At 37.6% G+C, this 19,786-nt stretch overlaps 1 protein-coding gene across 3 annotated transcripts in view; it reads left to right on the top strand.

The window, feature by feature from the left end:
- Positions 1–5,580: 5,580 nt before the first annotated feature.
- Positions 5,581–19,786, top strand: part of LOC121383076 (polycystic kidney disease protein 1-like 2) — a 307,953-nt gene continuing 293,747 nt past the window's right edge. For all 3 annotated transcript variants that reach the window (XR_005959252.1, XM_041512850.1, XM_041512851.1), the window contains exons 1-3: positions 5,581–5,710; positions 10,585–10,735; positions 17,760–18,011. Coding sequence is in view for 2 of the 3 variants with exons in the window: in XM_041512850.1 (XP_041368784.1) it covers positions 5,615–5,710; positions 10,585–10,735; positions 17,760–18,011 (499 nt within the window). In the remaining variant the exon portion in view is untranslated. The remainder of the gene's footprint in view (positions 5,711–10,584; positions 10,736–17,759; positions 18,012–19,786) is intronic.

Genomic DNA, 19,786 nt, shown 5'->3' with positions numbered 1-19,786 from the left:
ATTGTCAAGCGATAGGCTCACAGATAGACGATCTAGCTCAGACAACACCTGTGTCTGGCACTAATAGATGGCCTATTGTCAAGCGATAGGCTCACAGATAGACTATCTAGCTCAGACAACACCTGTGTCTGGCACTAATAGATGGCCTATTGTCAAGCGATAGGCTCACAGATAGACGATCTAGCTCTGACAACACCTGTGTCTGGCACTAATAGATGGCCTATTGTCAAGTGAATGTGCTGGAAATTGTACAAGGATGGGATCTAGACTATGGTGAGTGCATTTTTTATAGGAAGTTTGGGTCATGCTCCACCGGAAAATACATTGAACAAAAAATATTCGTTTGGAGCAGCGGACCTCGATTGACGTGAAAAAAAAAGCGGGGAGTAATTAACTAGTTTTACGTAGACTTTTTCATAATGAATAAAATTCAACATACAAAACAGATGTTGAAATTATGAAATAGTACAGGCAAACCTGTCCTAGCGGATTTTTAATGTATATGCACTCATAATAAGCGGTGACCTGTCCTACACACCCAGCGGCCACTTAAACTGGATCCCCAAGTCGCTAAAGTGCCTGTGTTAAGCAGCCACTGTAAATTACTTAAACATTTTTTTTTATTGTAAACAACAGTGACAAGGTGCAGCAGATAAGCCAATTTTCACACCTTCACGGATACTAGTACCCATTCAGTCTGACAACTCCACAGTGTATTAATTAAGAAACTGTGATTGTGGAATGCATTTAATTGCCTCTGGGTAATCTTTGCTTGACCATGGTAGATTAATCTACTAAGACAATACTCTGCATGGAGTAGGTATTAAATGAAAACAGAAGAAAAACTTGTGAGAGAATGAATTCCAAACGGTTAAATTAGTGCTTTTCAATTACATTTCATTATTTCTAAAGAAGGTGACATGTGGAAAGGTGATTTTAAAAAACCTATTGAGCATATATCCATCAATTAGCAGTACAGACTAAAAAAATAAAAAAATAAAATAAAATATAGATTGTAAAAGTTGCATCTGTATTAAGATGACTTCTTTTTGCATATTTTATTTTTTGATTTAAAAATTCAAGTCTCCCTGTTGTTAAAAACTTTGCCCTCTCTAAAGTTTGATAGAAATGTGACTTCGCTCTAGGATATTGACCTTGCGTGAGGCCTGCATATGGTAATTTTGGCACAGTGGAAACTCACTACATTTTTCCATTAGTAGCTAGGGATCTTTTATATGCACCATACAAAACACACCGCGTCTGTGTTGGCACGAACTACAGATATGGCAGCAGAAACACCGCGTCTGTGTTGGCACGAACTACAGATATGGCAGCAGAAGACATAGAACATGCTCTATATTTTGACAGTGCCAGACTGCTTCTGTGGCTTTGGGCTGGGTCTTTCTAAAAATAAAGCTCAAAATGTATTGAAGACACTGCATGTATTATAAAATCTGGAAGTCGAAGGCTTATTGGAATTAACTGGATACGCCATAATTATCTAGTAGAGTTACTATTTCACAATTGTTATTCAATGTTGTGGTAAAAAGGAATCATATTTAATTAGCTTACATTATTCTGTGACAAAAACAAAATCAATTTTGTAGTTTTAATTCACACTAATGTGAGCGCATGCACGCATATAAAATTAATAAGGACATTTTCCGTTACTACAAGGCTTATTCCAAAGGTCAGTTAATTGATTGTCGTTGTCAGTATTGTTTTACATTTAAGCGATTTCCCTGAAATAAGAACAGACCAGATCTAAAGTGACACCAAGACTTACATGACATAACCATCAAAATATTACTGTAATAAACAATAAGTACGTTTTTGTAAGTACATTTTTTTTTTTTTTCACAGATTTATTTTTCTTTCGATATTTATTTTATTAGTAGCCTACTACTGTAGCATTTACAATATCCAACTTAAATGCACACATGTGCCTGCTTCGTCTATAGGACAGCCACTCCCAAGGCAATCCTTACCATCTCTTGCATCGCCACATAGCTTATTTCATCCATATTGTATTGCTGTATAGAGGACTGCCACCCAGACTAGTTTATATATTACAGCATGTGCAGTTCTACCTTTATTGTCTTTGTACTGCTTTTTTCTTTTCTTTTTTACTTCAGAGACAATGCAAGTCAAGTTGCATACCCTGGCTATTCTAGCATTTTGTATTCATCCCTGTATTAACAATAAGATTTAATATGTATAATTTAATGGTAATTTGTAAAGAAACATTTTTATTTATACTGGATTTCTTTTTTCCAAAAAAAGTTGGTGTCATGGCTACGTGACTGAGGGCCCCCAATTTCACAATCTCCCAACAGAAATAACAACAAATAAACAAAACAGTTCAATATATATTTCACCCAAAACTACAAAACTACAAACTTCTCTAAGGTTAGATTTTATAGAAATATTATTATGATAGTTGAGTAAATATAGTTAGATATAGTGATATTTAAACACTGGTAAATACTGAATACAGTTCAGTTCAGTTCAACACACCAGACTTAGAACCAAACAATGACCTGATAAAAAAAACAAGGTAACAATTCAAGGTTTGATCCATAATCCGTACATACTGGTTTCTGCATATAAATAATACATTTCCAGTAACAATGACTATATCCATTGGTTGCATATTTACAACACATCGCATTTCATAACAATTCCAGATTACCAATAAGTTGCACTATTACAAGTATACAAATATATACAATGAACTATCAAACGGCATTAAATGTCCGATATAACCACTAAATGCATAATAACATATATTGGTAATTAGCACTTGTCAATTTAGTTTATTCAAAATATAATATACAAAAATACACTACCATAAGAAATTACACTAGTTTCCTTAATTTACAAGTAAAACAAAATACTTACAACATAATGCAACTCCAAGTATATAATACAACACTATTTATAAATAACCAAAACCGTGCTAACCCCAGTTGTTCATGGCAAACCTTTACACAACACCAAGCTGCCATGTGTCCACACATACACATCGCCGCTAGTGCACAGCTAGTATGCCACACTATAGGTTCTACTCTGACAATAGGAAGGAAGGAAGGATAACGTGCACATTCAGAGCAAGCTGTTGTAGTGCACGCCTATCTTGAGCACAGACACCGACCTCAACCGGTTTCTCTGTCCAGGACAGGAAAGGTGGGGGGGGGGGGGGGGTAGGAGGGAGGACCGCCTGCGCTGGCCGGTGCAAGGGAGCACCAGCAGCCCGACCGTGGTCGGTAGCAGGCACAGGTGGTAAGGTGCTATGGAATTTTGCATGTCCCGTAGGATTGAGCCAAAGAGAAAGGGTGCACATTTTTAGCTCCCTTCTTTACTATTTCGACGGACTGTTAAAAAATGTGCCTGATTTCCTTCTCATAAATGCGCACCATTTTTCTTTGGACTCATCCTTCGGGACTCAAAATTCCATAGCACCAAACCACCCCTCTGCCTGTTACCAATCACGGTCAGACTGCAGGTGCTCCCTCACACCTGACAGTGCAGGTGCCCCCCCCCCCCTTCACGCTCCCCACCCCTTTACTGTCCTGGACGGAGGAACTGGCTGAGGCCTACACCTGCGCCCAGGACAGGGGTGCGCTGCAACAGCTTGCTCTGAATGTGCATGTTAAACTCTCTGACCCGACCTGACCTGCGGATTTTGTTGAAGGAGTTTGGGCACAATTTGGAACGGTCGATCTAATAGAAAAGATGGGGAGCTACGAGTAGCAATAAATCAAACCAGCACTTTTAACATGTTTTTATATGAACTTTAGCTTTATACATGCCAATTCATCGGTTTCCTTTTAAAACAAATGGACTATACAGTGATCACATGGTTATTATTCAACAAAGAACATTCTAGTTTTAATTTTGGTTGTGCAGTTAAATTGGAGGGCTAGTTGAATTTGAGAAGGGCCAGTAAGATTTTTCTTCAACTGGCCCTGCTGGCGACCATGGTTTTCATGTTAATTTTCAACCCTGCAGTCATGGTGCACTGGCTGAAATGAGAAATAGCCCAATGGGCCCACTGATGGGGATCCTAGACCGACCGTGCATCAGGCATGCATGTTACCACTGGGCTACGTACAGCCCCCCCCCCCCCCCCCTAAACAAAACTACAAAAACTAACAAACAAACTATATTGATTTACTTTTAAAGATGGTTATTTGGTCATGGTGACAGATTTGCTAACAGAAATTATGCCATTATGAAACAAACATATTAATTCTATATCAAATTACATATATTCTGACACTTTGATGTAATATTATTACTGTATATGATAAATTGTCATCCCCTTCTAACCCCATTGTTCTTGATTGTGCATGTGTCATTCATATGTTAACTGTTACATCACTTTCAGTTGATGAATTCCGCCACTGGTATAAATGAATGTTGGCAAACAAAACAAATAATAAACTATCTTTCAGATTTGCTTACAATCTAGAGCTGCAAACATGTTAACAGTAAAATTGCTGTGGACACTATTTTTCTTAATTGCATGGGTTGTGTGTGTGAGTGTGTGTGTATGTGAGTGTGTGTGTGTGTGTGTGTGTGTGTGTGAGAGAGAGTAGTGTGTGTTTGAGTGTGCGCGTGTTTGTGTGTGTGTGTGCATGTGTGTTTCTTTGTGTGTGTGAGTGAGTGTTAGTGAGTGTGTGTGAATGTGTGTGTGTGTGCACGCATGCGCGTGTGTTTATGTGTGTCTGTTTGTGTGTGTGTGTATGCGTGCGTGTATATATATATTTATCTATCTATGTATATATATATTGATATATATAATATATATATTTGGTGACCAACCCCAAAGATTTCTCTACTGAATATTGAATTGTCTAAAAGTATGGTGACTGTAATTGTTATATTTCACACTCGTATTACTATATCAATATTTGCCACATTCAGTGAAAATAGTAGCCCCATAGGTCAAATATTGTTGCCCCATATATATATATATCTATGTATGTATGTATGTATGTATGTATATATATATGTATATGTATAATATGTCAAATATTGTAAAAATAGCAACAGATTTACAATTGTCAGTAAACCAATGCAAGGCTCTGAAGTATATTTTAATATTTTCTTACACTAATCGAAGATGGCAATAAAAACAGAATCATTCATTTCTTTACACAGTACAGCCAATGTTTAATCATTTTTACCCTAGTAAAGTGTTCGATGCTTCATTGAATCCATTTGCAACCAATGTTAAGGTACACTGAGATGAACAACGTAGGTGCCCACAATGTGTTTTCTACAGTCTTTCTTGTCACTTGTCTCAGGGACTTAAAGTACCATGTCCCTGGCTTATGGTATAGGCACATTCGTTTTACCTTCCTACAATCCTTAATATTTTAGTCATAATTTACATAAATATATATTTGGCATTAAAGTTTTGTACTTCAAGTTGTAGGTCAGTGAAATTTCTTTATGTTTGGACCTATGGATGATCATCACAGTGAAGCAAAAGTAGGCAAGACATTTAATTGCAAGGAGTTCTTCTTCTGATAAGTTCTCTGATGTTTGTATACAGGTTGACCTTCAGCGACAGTTCCACCTGCATCTGTTGAAGTGCAGTTCAAAGATGGAAGACAGCAAAAGCAAAACTTTCAACATAAAGTATTCAGATGGGATCGAACAACAGTTCACTTTTATTAAAGATAAGCAGCAAAACAACTTGGTGTGTTTGAGCTTTTACTTCTGTAATAGTATTATCAGTTGTCATGAATGTGCACTTACAACATATATATAGAGTATTATATGACAGTGTGTCGTACTGATTGTATGAAACAAGTGTCAGGATTGTGCACTTACAACATATATATAGAGTGTTATATGACAGTGTATCATACTGATTGTATGAAACAAGTGTCATGAATATGCACTTACAACATATATATAGAGTATTATATGACAGTGTGTCGTACTGATTGTATGAAACAAGTGTCAGGATTGTGCACTTACAACATATATATAGAGTATTATATGACACTGTGTCGTACTGATTGTATGAAACAAGTGTCATGAATATGCACTTACAACATACAGTAGAATCTCATTGGCTCGAACGCCAAACGGTCGAACCTACCGGTATTCTCGAACCAAGAACAATGTCCCGATTTTTTTCTCTATTAAAACCTTTTATTTGGGTACTGATTGGTCGAATACCCCTTGGGTTGAACAGAAGCTTTCTCTCGAACCAGTTTATTGGTCCGAACTGTAAAATTAAACATATTTAGCTCGAACGACTAAGTCTATCCGAAGAAATACAAAAACATATTTATGTACAAATTTTTCATCGACCCTTTCACGTCAGTCATAAAGTAAGATATTATAAATTCGGAAATGGAACGAATTAATCCTAGATCATATGCCGGCTTATCAGGTTGTTTATTTAGCACCTATCGGTAATTATCTTTCTAGTACAGACAAAATAAGTCTTCTAAAAAAGTTGTGCAAATTAATAAAAGAAATTACGGATAAATTCTGTAAACCTTAAAAAGAATTGTCTCCCAAGCTTATGCTGTCTTATTCCGACTACTACTATCCATGTTTGCATATATATATATATATATATATATATATATATATATATATATATCGTTAAAAGTGTATGTTTGTCTCTACATGACAGGCTTGTTTCGTGATGTATCTGGCTCCCACACGGTTGAGCACTCTATAATATAGCGTCTTTCAACTCGAAAACGACTACTATATATATATATATATATATATATATATATATATATATATATATATATATATATATATATATATATACAGTCGAACCTGTCTATGGCGGCCATTCGTGGGACATGACAAAAGTGGCCGCCATAGAGAGGTGGCCGCCGTATGCAGGTCATATATAAGTCCGAATTTTTAAAAACAATTACACGTATGTTGCAATAGGAAGGAAGGAAACTGGATTTAACGTGCCCCTATCCACGAAGGTTCAGGCACGCCCACCACGGATTTAGCCTCTGACTTCGCCAGTGACCAACTCCGGAGCGGGGGGGGGGTAAGTTTGAGGTGGGCGGAATTTGGAAAAAAGCCATTTAGTAAAGTCAACGCGAGCGCGGACCAAATAGCAGACACTTCGCCAACTTGAAGTGACACCGAGTGGGAGCCGTGTTCTGATTGGCTGAATTTCGATTCCTCGGTGAAGCCTGTTTTTACCTAAGTCTACAAAGAGTAACTGCCTCCAAAAACATGTTTGGACTCTAAAATTTGACCCAAAATAGTTAAGACTGCTCGGCCAAAAGGTTTTAAGGTGATTTTGAGCAATTGATCGGGCGCCAAAATAAAGTGCGTTAGACTATTTATAAAAAAATATACATAAGAATTTTGAACTGCTTCTAAAACTTTTAAAGTCTAACTAGCCCAAAAAGGAGGTTGATACCTGTCCTAGGAAAGGTTGGCGTCTAGGGGGATCCGATGTACCCGGTGGTCTCAAGCTGCGGGAGGAACTGCCGGTAGTCGGAGTCTGCTAAGGCCTTGGTGATGGTGCGGTAATGAGACCCTGCGACAGTTTTCAGAACGCGATGTATTGTCGGGTTGTCCATCTCCAGTAGTAGCAGTCCTTGGCGGAATATTCCTCTCCGGCAGATGGTGACGCAAACTGCGTTGAGTCCCTCCCGCATCTTGAGTCGATGTACCGCGAATTTCCCCTCATCCGGATTGTCTGGCAAAGGTTGGTATGCAAGTGCCTTGGGCGTGCTGATGAGGTGGCGTTCGTCTTTGATGTTAAGTCTAACCAGTTGTTGGAAACGCTGTGAGAGCCGGCTGGCCTGCAGTGACCACGACTCTACTGGTTGTTCGTCTGGCTTCGGCGGTTGAGAGGGGCGACTTGGCTTGGCTGGTATGGCACTCGGGGGAGTGGTCGCCTTCCTCTTTACAACAGGCACCTTCCGGGCCTGCGCCTCAACGGGTGTCATCCTGTATAGTCGGCGGCACAACCGGAGGTGCTGAAGTCAAGGCCTGTGGAGTTGGTCCAGGTTCCATCGTAGAAGACGGGATGTCCGTGGCTGTCGCCTCTTCTGCTCCAGTCTTCTTCGGGGGGTCGGCGTTGGGCGGTCCAGCAGACGGAGTCGCTGCCGGCGGTTTAGCCGCCGGTTTTGACTCCCCCTGCGCCGCCGCTGGCGCACGTCTCCTCTTCCTCCACCTTCCTTTCTTCGGGACTCTATCACCGTACACCAAGGTCACGGTTGCCCGTGACCCGGTGTACGTGACTCGATATTCTAGTAAGCTTCCATATGTGCCAATTAATCCCCCCAGGTGGGGGGGGGGGGTAATTGCACAGCGCACTCGACAACGTGTTGCTGGATAGGCTGCATAACTGGAATGTATGTTGCAATAGAACTATTTAGGTGGCATTTTGAAAATAAATATCAGAAATAAACTGCAGCAGTATTTAATTCCTTCTAGAGTTGACATGTTTAACTCAAGTTGTTTTAGGCTAGATACCCTCTTATCAACTGCGTTTAATGACCCCCGCCGATGACTAGTACATCGCACCGTTAATCCAGATTAAAAACACTTGTTAATTAACGAACACATCTAAGTGACCGACGACCTTTAAAGGACCGCTGTTTATCAAGCCAATTGGTTACATCAACAAAAACATCTTACGTTCTTTTTTACGATTGCCAACATTTCTTTCTAACTTGCACTAAAAAACAATTGTGGCCGCGATAGCAGGTTCATTTTCGCTTTTTTATGACAAAAGTGTGGCCGCTGGTGGTTGCCATATAGAGGTAAAATATATAGTAAAATTCAATGGGGGGACCTCAGGGTAGCCGCCATGGACAGGTGGCCGCCATATGGAGGTGGCCGCGAAGGCAGGTTTGACTGTATATATATATATATATATATATATATATATATATATATATATATATATATAGATTATTACTGTTAGAAATATATTTCATTTTGTATTATTATTATTATAAGAAATTTTTTGTTTTGATATTGTACATGTAAATTTTCTCCTGTAAACCCCATCTTGTCACTGTCATATAATTATTGTTAATGTACCTCATATGCCGCTGAATAGCGGCCTGAGTGAAATAAAGTTCTGTTCTGTACTACGATAATCGTTAGTTGAATATACCTTACATGTGACACCAATCAATTGGTGAGCCTAGACAGGCCTCGCCGGTTTACTTTAATCATTTTAATCGCTACACTATGCATAAGCGTCGGCATATTTTGTTTTTAACTTGAAATACAGGAGAGATCAATGAAATGTAGTGATTGCAACAATAACAGGTAAAGGGCCTCCGCCTGTGCTTCATGCACTTTCATTTTTTCTCAAAGTTGTCAATATGTCGCAAAAGATTCTACAACAGCATAATAAAGAACGATTTTTTAAATTAATAAATATTTATAAATACAGACTACCAGTGTGTTTGTTATTTGTTTATTTAACGGTGATAAATAATAGTTACAAATATATAGCTCATCCGACATTTGACGGCGACTTCGTTACTCATGAGTCAATCGGACCATCTTGCCCAAGCCAGTTTTACGGAAATAGGCGAGGTGTTCCGATTGGATTTTGTGTCACAGAAGCACCCGACAATGATCTAATGCATGGTTCGAACTACCCGATGGGTCGAACAGACTTTTATACACCGACAGTGTTCGAGCCAATGAGATTCTACTGTATATATAGAGTATTATATGACAGTGTGTCGTACTGATTGTATGAAACAATTGTCAGGATTGTGCACTTACAACATATATATAGAGTATTATATGACAGTGTGTCGTACTGATTGTATGAAACAAGTGTCAGGATTGTGCACTTACAACATATATATAGAGTATTATATGACAGTGTGTCGTACTGATTGTATGAAACAAGTGTCATGAATACGCACTTACAACATGTATATAGAGTATTATATGACAGTGTGTCGTACTGATTGTATGAAACAAGTGTCAGGATTCTTGTATTGAGCAAGCAAGAGTGTAATAATTTCTTTATTATCCATATTATTATTGCTATATTTTTATAAATAACAAGGACCATGTGAAAATTATGGTAACATTTTAAAGTGACAGACCTTAGTGCTTAAACACTATAGGGTGTATAGCACCAAATCAAATCCCATAGAGGATAATAGTAACATGTGGCTAAAACTCCTACCTGTATCGTATCAGTCGACATAAACGCCACTGATATAAATACTACCAACCCTCACCCTTAAAGTAAATCAGAAAAAATTGGGGGTTAAGCTGCTCATTTCAGAGATAATGGTTAACATCCACGACTACCTTAATTCTACACAAAATTTGAGTACCTTTTTTTTTACAAGTACCCCATACATGTTTCAAGCACAGGCAAGGCTACTTGACACAATGGTACTATAGCAAATTTTTCACTATTAGAGCCGGGGTTTTTTTTGGGGGGGGGGTAATTATTTGTATTTTATTGTGAATTGATCTTGAGTGAGGAATTCTTATTTTTGGTGACCTGTCTTCCTTTGACAATGTTAGATATTGTATTATTAGAAGTAATTTGAATTTACTATAATGTTTTATTTTCAGGTATTTTCTTGTGGACCTGCCTATAGCATCAAATCAACTGTAATTTCACCCTCAGTTAAAGCGAGAAGGACACAGATAATTTGGAAGTTTTTAGCAGCAAAAGTTAATTTTACACTTAAAATGGACCTGTTTGGCTGTCCTTCTGAACCATGTAATGTACTTTAAATTGGTTTAATTAACTGTAATTATATTAGATATTGTTACATGTTTACCCAAATGACAAAATTAATTATTATTTGAGCATATTTTGGTCACATATAACATGTAAATTTTGTTTCAGTAAAATGTGATAGACTGAAAGAATCCTTCATATGTGTCCATGTGGGACGGGGCTATTCCACCTGAACCTCGTCCCTGACATCATATTATGTACCCGAGGGTGGAATAGCCCTGTCCCACATGCATACATAATGGAGGATTATTTTTCTCCCATCCAGTAGACAAAAAACCTACATTTTGGGAAAACGTGAAAACCTACATTTTTTTTTTATCTTACAATAAAATAATCATTACCATTGAAAAGAATGTACCCAAAAATGGTTTATGCTAAAAATATAAACCGAAAATGATGGTATAATTTCATTATGACAGCAGGTTTCCTTGTTTTTATGAAATATAAAAAGCATTTCTTGCATTATTTTGTCGTTTACGTGATGTCACCCAATGTTAATATTAGCTCAAACAACAGAAGTCACGTGGTCATGCAAAACCGATTTATTCCGTATGGGCTGACGTCATGGAACACACCTGTCTTGCATGGCTAAGGAAAAACAAAAGTCTTGCACACAGTGGATATGTGTATTCATCTAGGAACTACTTAGTAACTCATGCAAAATTTTCATGCTTTTATCCAGTTAAGGATGAAGCCGGTACTGGCTGCAAACCCTGTACCCACCAGCCTGTAGTTCAGTGGCTTAACCACTATGCCACCGAGGCCGGTCACCACTTTATAACTTAATGCCGAAGGCCCACAAATTATCTGCCCCTTAGTGGTAGCGTCGTTATTATGCACTCATTCCAGTTATAACTGTCAATGAACAGAAATTATCTGCCCCTTAGTGGTCACGTCATTATTATGCACACTCATTCCAGTTATAACTGTCAATTAACAGAAATTATCTGCCCCTTAGTGGTTGCATCATTATTATGCACACTCATTCCAGTTATAACTGTCAATGAACAGAAATTATCTGCCCCTTAGTGGTCGCATCATTATTATGCACACTCATTTCAGTTATAACTGTCAATTAACAGAAATTATCTGCCCCTTAGTGGTTGCATCGTTATTATGCACACTCATTCCAGTTTTAACTGTCAATTAACAGAAATTATCTGCCCCTTAGTGGTCACGTCATTATTATGCACACTCATTCCAGTTATAACTGTCAATGAACACAAATTATCTGCCCCTTAGTGGTTGCATCATTATTATGCACACTCATTTCAGTTATAATTGTCAATGAACAGAAATTATCTGCCCCTTAATGGTCGCGTCGTTATTATGCACTCATTCCAGTTATAACTCAATGAACAGAAATTTTCTGCCCCTTAGTCGTCACGTCATTATTATGCACACTCATTCCAGTTATAACTGTCAATGAACAGAAATTATCTGCCCCTTAGTGGTTGCGTCATTATTATGCACTCATTCCAGTTATATCTGTCAATGAACAGAAATTATCTGCCCCTTAGTGGTCACATCATTATTATGCACACTCATTTCAGTTATAACTGTCAATTAACAGAAATTATCTGCCCCTTAGTGGTCACGTCATTATTATGCACACTCATTCCAGTTATAACTGTCAATGAACAGAAATTATCTGCCCCTTAGTGGTTGCATCATTATTATGCACTCTTTTCAGTTATAACTGTCAATGAACAGAAATTATCTGCCCCTTAGTGGTCACATCATTATTATGCACACTCATTTCAGTTATAACTGTCAATGAACAGAAATTATCTGCCCCTTAGTGGTTGCGTCGTTATTATGCACTCATTCCAGTTATTACTGTCAACGAACAAATTATCTGCCCCTTAGTGGTCGCGTCATTATTATGCACACTCATTCCAGTTATAACTGTCAATGAACAGAAATTATCTGCCCCTTAGTGGTCGCGTCGTTGTTATGCACTCATTCCAGTTATAACTGTCAATGAACAGAAATGATCTGCCCCTTAGTGGTTATGTCGTTATTATGCACACTCATTCCAGTTATAACTGTCAATGAACAGAAATTATCTGCCCCTTAGTGGTCGCGTCATTATTATGCACACTCATTCCAGTTATAACTGTCAATGAACAGAAATTATCTGCCCCTTAGTGGTCGCGTCGTTATTATGCACACTCATTCCAGTTATAACTGTCAATGAACAGAAATTATCTGCCCCTTAGTGGTCGCGTCATTATTATGCACATTCATTCCAGTTATAACTGTCAATGAACAGAAATTATCTGCCCCTTAGTGGTCGAGTCATTATGCACACTCATTCCAGTTATAACTGTCAATGAACAGAAATTATCTGCCCCTTAGTGGTCGCGTCGTTATTATGCACTCATTCCAGTTATAACTGTCAATGAACAGAAATTATCTGCCCCTTAGTGGTCGCGTCGTTATTATGCACTCATTCCAGTTATAACTGTCAATGAACTGAAATTATCTGCCCCTTAGTGGTCGCGTCGTTATTATGCACACTCATTCCAGTTATAACTGTCAATGAACAGAAATTATCTGCCCCTTAGTGGTCGCGTCGTTATTATGCACTCATTCCAGTTATAACTGTCAATGAACAGAATTTATCTGCCCCTTAGTGGTCGCGTCGTTATTATGCACTCATTCCAGTTATAACTGTCAATGAACAGAAATGATCTGCCCCTTAGTGGTTATGTCGTTATTATGCACACTCATTCCAGTTATAACTGTCAATGAACAGAAATTATCTGCCCCTTAGTGGTCACGTCATTATTATGCACACTCATTCCAGTTATAACTGTCAATGAACAGAAATTATCTGCCCCTTAGTGGTCGCGTTGTTATTATGCACACTCATTCCAGTTATAACTGTCAATGAACAGAAATTATCTGCCCCTTAGTGGTCACGTCATTATTATGCACATTCATTCCAGTTATAACTGTCAATGAACAGAAATTATCTGCCCCTTAGTGGTCGAGTCATTATGCACACTCATTCCAGTTATAACTGTCAATGAACAGAAATGATCTGCCCCTTAGTGGTCGCGTCGTTATTATGCACTCATTCCAGTTATAACTGTCAATGAACAGAATTTATCTGCCCCTTAGTGGTCGCGTCGTTATTATGCACTCATTCCAGTTATAACTGTCAATGAACTGAAATTATCTGCCCCTTAGTGGTCGCGTCGTTATTATGCACTCATTCCAGTTATAACTGTCAATGAACTGAAATTATCTGCCCCTTAGTGGTCGCGTCGTTATTATGCACTCATTCCAGTTATAACTGTCAATGAACAGAAATTATCTGCCCCTTAGTGGTCGCGTCGTTATTATGCACTCATTCCAGTTATAACTGTCAATGAAGCTAGACATTAGTCTGTGCTCTCTCGACTTGTCCACCCACCTTGGGGGACTCTTGGCTAGTTATGGAATGCTGATTGAATATCGCGTCATGTACACCGGGACACAGGCAACCATGACCTTGGTGTACGGCAACTGTATTCAGAAGAAAGGAAGATGGAGGAAGAGGAAATGTGCGACACGGGGGAGGGTGGGGTGGGCTTGGGGGAACAAAACTGGTGACTAAACCACCGGTGGTGGCTCCATCTGCTTTGTTTAAGTACTTACCAAATACATGCTAAGCAAGTAACTGTGATTATATATTGAACATGAAACAAGCCACGTGTGAATACTGCATGTAATGCATCTCTTGAAATTGATGTAATCTGTGTTAAATACAATTGGTAGTTGTACCCGGTATTCACTTAAAACTATTAGTAAACCATAAGTGTACTTTCATACATAGGTATGTGAGAAAAAAAAATCCTATGTTAAGAGAGTCATAATTATTTCTTGCTGCATCTGGTTTTAGAAATCCACATTTTTAAAATACCAGTATTTTGTTTAACACAAATAGAAGCTTATATTAAAACAGGCTATATAGGACTGACCATTCAATGGTTGTTTTAATATACACCCAAAGCCATATAAGAGAAAAACATTCTGGAAATTATATAAAGGATAAAGAATATGTACACACTGTAAAACAAGTAATAGAAAATGTTAAAACACAATATCTGAAACAAGAACTGATCAAGACGCTAATACAACTAACACCGACTTGCCAGGTTTATCTATCAATGATCAACTTTTTTTGGAAGTGCTACTTATGGAAATATGAGGTAAAACTATTTCTCAACTAAGTAACCTCTCACTATCTTGACTAAGTAACCTCTCTTAATTAAGTAACCTCACTATCTCGACTAAGTAACCTCTCAGTATCTCGACTAAGTAACCTCTCACTATCTCGACTAAGTAACCTCTCACTATCTCGACTAAGTAACCTCTCACTATCTCGACTAAGTAACCTCTCACTATCTCGACTAAGTGACCTCTCACTATCTCGACTAAGTAACCTCTCACTATCTCGACTAAGTAACCTCTCACTATCTCGATTAAGTAACCTCTCTCACTATCTTGACTAAGTAACCTCTCACTATCTCGACTAAGTAACCTCTCACTATCTCGACTAAGTAACCTCTCACTATCTCGACCAAGTTTCCAAGTGTCTTCATGTTAGATATCAAGAAGACAGTTCAAAAACATGTGGTCGAGTGTCATTAAACACATATTCCCTTAAATATTTCCATTCTTTTGTCTGGTTTATCATCTTAGTTCAGTTAGAACCACTTCAAAAAGAGAAGATTATTCAGAGAAGACAATAAAATAAATTTAAAAAACAGGTTTTAACTTCAAATATAATGTAAAGGTAATACATGCAAAATATTATAATTTTAGGTTATGACATCATGTGGTTAAAATGAGGCAATGTACGGTTGATCCTATATTACCTTTTACTCTGTAGCACAACTAAATGACAAAAGTAAACATAGTTCATATGCAACACATATATTTTCATGTTTAAACAAACAGAATGCACATTGTCACTTTTGTCGTAAATCAAAATGGGGTGTGGCTTATTATACTTCAGCATAACATTTTTGGACTCATACAGGAAGTCTATGTACAGGCATGCATATAGGGTTATTCCATCATTATGTACAGGCATGCATATAGGGTTATTCCATCATTATGTACAGGCATGCATATAGGGTTATTCCATCATTATGTACAGGCATGCATATAGGGTTATTCCATCATTATGTACAGGCATGCATATAGGGTTATTCCATCATTATGTACAGCCATGCATATAGGGTTATTCCATCATTATGTACAGCCATGCATATAGGGTTATTCCATCATTATGTACAGGCATGCATATAGGGTTATTCCATCATTATGTACAGGCATGCATATAGGGTTATTCCATCATTATGTACAGCCATGCATATAGGGTTATTCCATCATTATGTACAGCCATGCATATAGGGTTATTCCATCATTATGTACAGGCATGCATATAGGGTTATTCCATCATTATGCCGTCTGCAGTGCTTTAGAAAAGAAATGCATTTAGTCTGGACCATGACAAATACCGTCCAAACTAATGGGCTTCCCATTATTTGATTTTAGTAGTCCACCTAGGGCTGTATAAATGGGCTTCCCATTATTTGATTTTAGTAGTCCACCCTTGGGCTGTGTAAATGGTAAAATAATGAAAACTCTTCTGCAGCTCACCATACCAGGTCCAGCTAGAAATAGCGTCCATACACAATCTGGAGCGTAGATTCATATAACAATATAAACATTTTTAGATATATATATAGTTTGTTTTTAAAAGTTTGTTTTGTTTAACGACACCACTGGATCACTTTGATTAACTAATCATCGCCTATTGGATGTGAAACATTTTGTAATTTTGACATATAGTCATCAGAGGAAACTCGTTACATTTTTCCTAATGCAGCAATTAAGGGATCTTTTATATGCACCATCCTACAGACAGGATAGCCCAATGGGCCCATCGACGGGGATCAATCCCAAACCGACCATGCATCAAGCGAGCTCTAGATATATTTATCATCCATTAAAGGCTTTTGTAGGAGATATCGCTGGCACTGTAATCTTGATTGGTCAAATTTTAATCACAAGACCATGTTTTGTTACAACACTGTGTTTGTTTCAGCGCTAAACATACCATTAGTGACATCACGCCACTGCCGTTCTGCTAGTTAACGAGTCTACGGCGACATTCAACCCACATTACTGACATTGTTTACAACTGTTGCAAATGAAAAGATTGATAATGGATGATAAAAAGAATACCCACCTCGTGTCTTGTGATATAATTTATCAGCACTCGTTGATAAAAGTATAAAATCCTCGGCAAGCCTTGGATTTCATACTTTTATCAACTCGTGCTGATAAATTATGATATCACAAGACACTCAGGGAGTATCCTCTATATAGTCGACTATTTCTAATTGAAGACCTTTGATGTTTTCACTTGTTCCATGTCATTTAAATGCAATATGCAATTTCAACATTACATGGAAAATATTCTGATTTGGAATCATTGAATACAGTTCTAGATTTAATATCATCATAGATATTAAATATTATCCTGAAACCTTTCTCATCAATGTTGGATTTTAAATTTTTTGTGAATACGCTACACAGAATCAAATGCTTTGTTTCAAAATCAATAAAAGCACAATACGTGTTTTTCTTATAACATTTCAGTAATTCTTTTAATATAGTATGTAATTTAGAAAGCAAAATTGTCATTCAGATTTCTAATTATTATTATTATTCCTACTTTATTTCCTGTATAGTTCCATCCAACCAAAATGCTATTCGAGTCATAACCTCCACTGCAGAATTGTCTTAACTGAATTTAATTTTTTATGATTATCTTAAATTATTTGTTGACTTACACTGTGTTTTTAATTTTATTGATGTTGCTCATTGATTCATGCATTGTTTTACCATTGTTTGACAGCCAATAGCCCATGTATTTTTGTGCTGTTGAGTCGTTAAACATTCATTCATTCATTCATTCATTTTTTATTTTTTTCAGTTGAAGGGCAAAACCCACAGTGTGGACCAAAGCCTAGTTTTTACAGAGTTAATGATGGCAAAACATTTGAGTGTGTGCACTTAAAATGTCCTCTGTCATGTGGCTCACACCAACACTATTACAAGAAATTTAGTTGCCAAAAAAGTACTTGTGATAAAACTGACCTCTGCATTAGCAACCCTTGTGATTTCCGTAAACTGTGTGTGGACTACCTAACCTATCGCAGGTGCTATTGTCTGAAAGAGGATTGTTGTGAGTATTTGTCCATTAAAATTCTGTAAATGGAATGTTTAAAATTCTAACTCTATGTACTGGCAGTTATGCTCAAGCCTTGAGGCCACAAATGTGTGTGTCTGTGTCTGTGTCTGTGTGTCTCTGTGTCTGTCTATGTTTCTGTGTCTGTGTCTGTCTCTGTGTTTGTGTCTGTGTTTGTGTGTGTGTCTCTGTGTCTGTGTCTGTCTGTGTGTGTGTCTCTGTGTCTGTGTGTGTGTCTGTGTGTGTGTGTGTGTGTGTCTGTGTCTCTGTGTCTGTCTCTGTGTCTGTGTGTGTGTCTGTGTGTGTGTGTGAGAACAATTAACACTGCATCATTTGACAAGTCAGTTGAATCTTGACTGCAGTCACTGCAGATATTGACAGGTGCGATGTGTTGATGTCGAATCTTGTTCCAATATAAAACAAGATATCAAAAAGACAATATAACTAAGTCTTGATGTCGGCTTCTTTATTTTTAAATCAAATTAAAGTCCAAAATATTGTGGTGAATTCCACTGCTGACATCTTTGTCATATGAGCCAACTTTTTCTAGAAATAAGAGAAAAAAGCCATTTCTTGAGTTCGATTTAATTTAGTGTTTGGGGTTTATACATGCGGAACTATTTCCTTTTTTTTTTAAAGCCATTATACTTCATTTTGCATGGGCGTATATAAAGAACATTCCACTAACAAAATATGCAAATAGCTGAAAAGTTCAATTTGCCAATAGTTGCTTGGTGTTAATTAGAAGGGTTTTTACAGATATATATCTTTGAAATCATCAAGAATTGTAACCTAATGTCACAATATAGAAAAATACAGCCTTGCTGACAGCAGTAATATAAAAACAAGACTGCTGCAATGATTGGTCTTTCCTGTCATGCGTGCGCTACAACAGCTTGTTCTGAATGTGCACGTAAAACCCTATGACATGACAATGGTTGGTACACAAATAGCTAATACCTGATTAATAGTCCCATATCGGTCCAGTGGAGGGGAGGGGGGATATTGTCTCCGTCCTGTCTGTATATCCCACACCTTCTGCACCTTTTCCCCGTCATGTGTAGAGCTTTATCATGTACTGTTACAGATCAAGTTTGACATTTGTAGCGATTTACCCATTTTTGACAGAGTTATGGCCCTTGAGCTTAGGAGATACACAAAAAAAATTCCCGAAAAAATGTTTCACAAATCTTCAAGATATTAGCTGATGTTTTGTGTATACAAATGTACTTCAAGATATTAGCTGATGTTTTGTGTATGCAAATGTAGCTTTATCAGGCCTCGAAATTCGGTGTTAAAAGGGCAGGCTATAATAGCCTTTAAAAATCTAGGAAATGAAGGGCACCAAGGCTAACCTAATAGACACAAAGGCTACGTTCATACATTTTCAAAGGGCACCAAGACAGTCTTTTTTAGGAAGTCAATTTAACCAGAAAAAAACCTTTATTTGTAATTCTGTTAAATTGGTCATTCATCAATAAATCAAAGTATTGTATTGGTGTCATTAAACAAAACAGTATTTTAATTTTTTTGTGGTGTCCTTAAAGACAATTTTGGTGGAGAGAGATTATGACATATCTGGTCTCCTTGAACAAACACTGCTGCTGTTCCATCTCATTACAGCATGTAATGGATCAAAGTCCACTGGTTTCGGACCATCTGAGCAGATGGAGTATGACTGAACAGGGCCAGAAAGCATTCTAAAAACTTAAAGAAAACTATCTTGTTAACTGTTTAAGGAGTGTTAGACTATTAACTACTCAGTTGCCCCT

This window comes from Gigantopelta aegis, chromosome 10 (assembly GCF_016097555.1).
Source record: "Gigantopelta aegis isolate Gae_Host chromosome 10, Gae_host_genome, whole genome shotgun sequence".
Lineage (NCBI taxonomy): Eukaryota > Metazoa > Mollusca > Gastropoda > Neomphalida > Peltospiridae > Gigantopelta > Gigantopelta aegis.
This window is presented reverse-complemented; position numbering and strand designations above follow the sequence as displayed.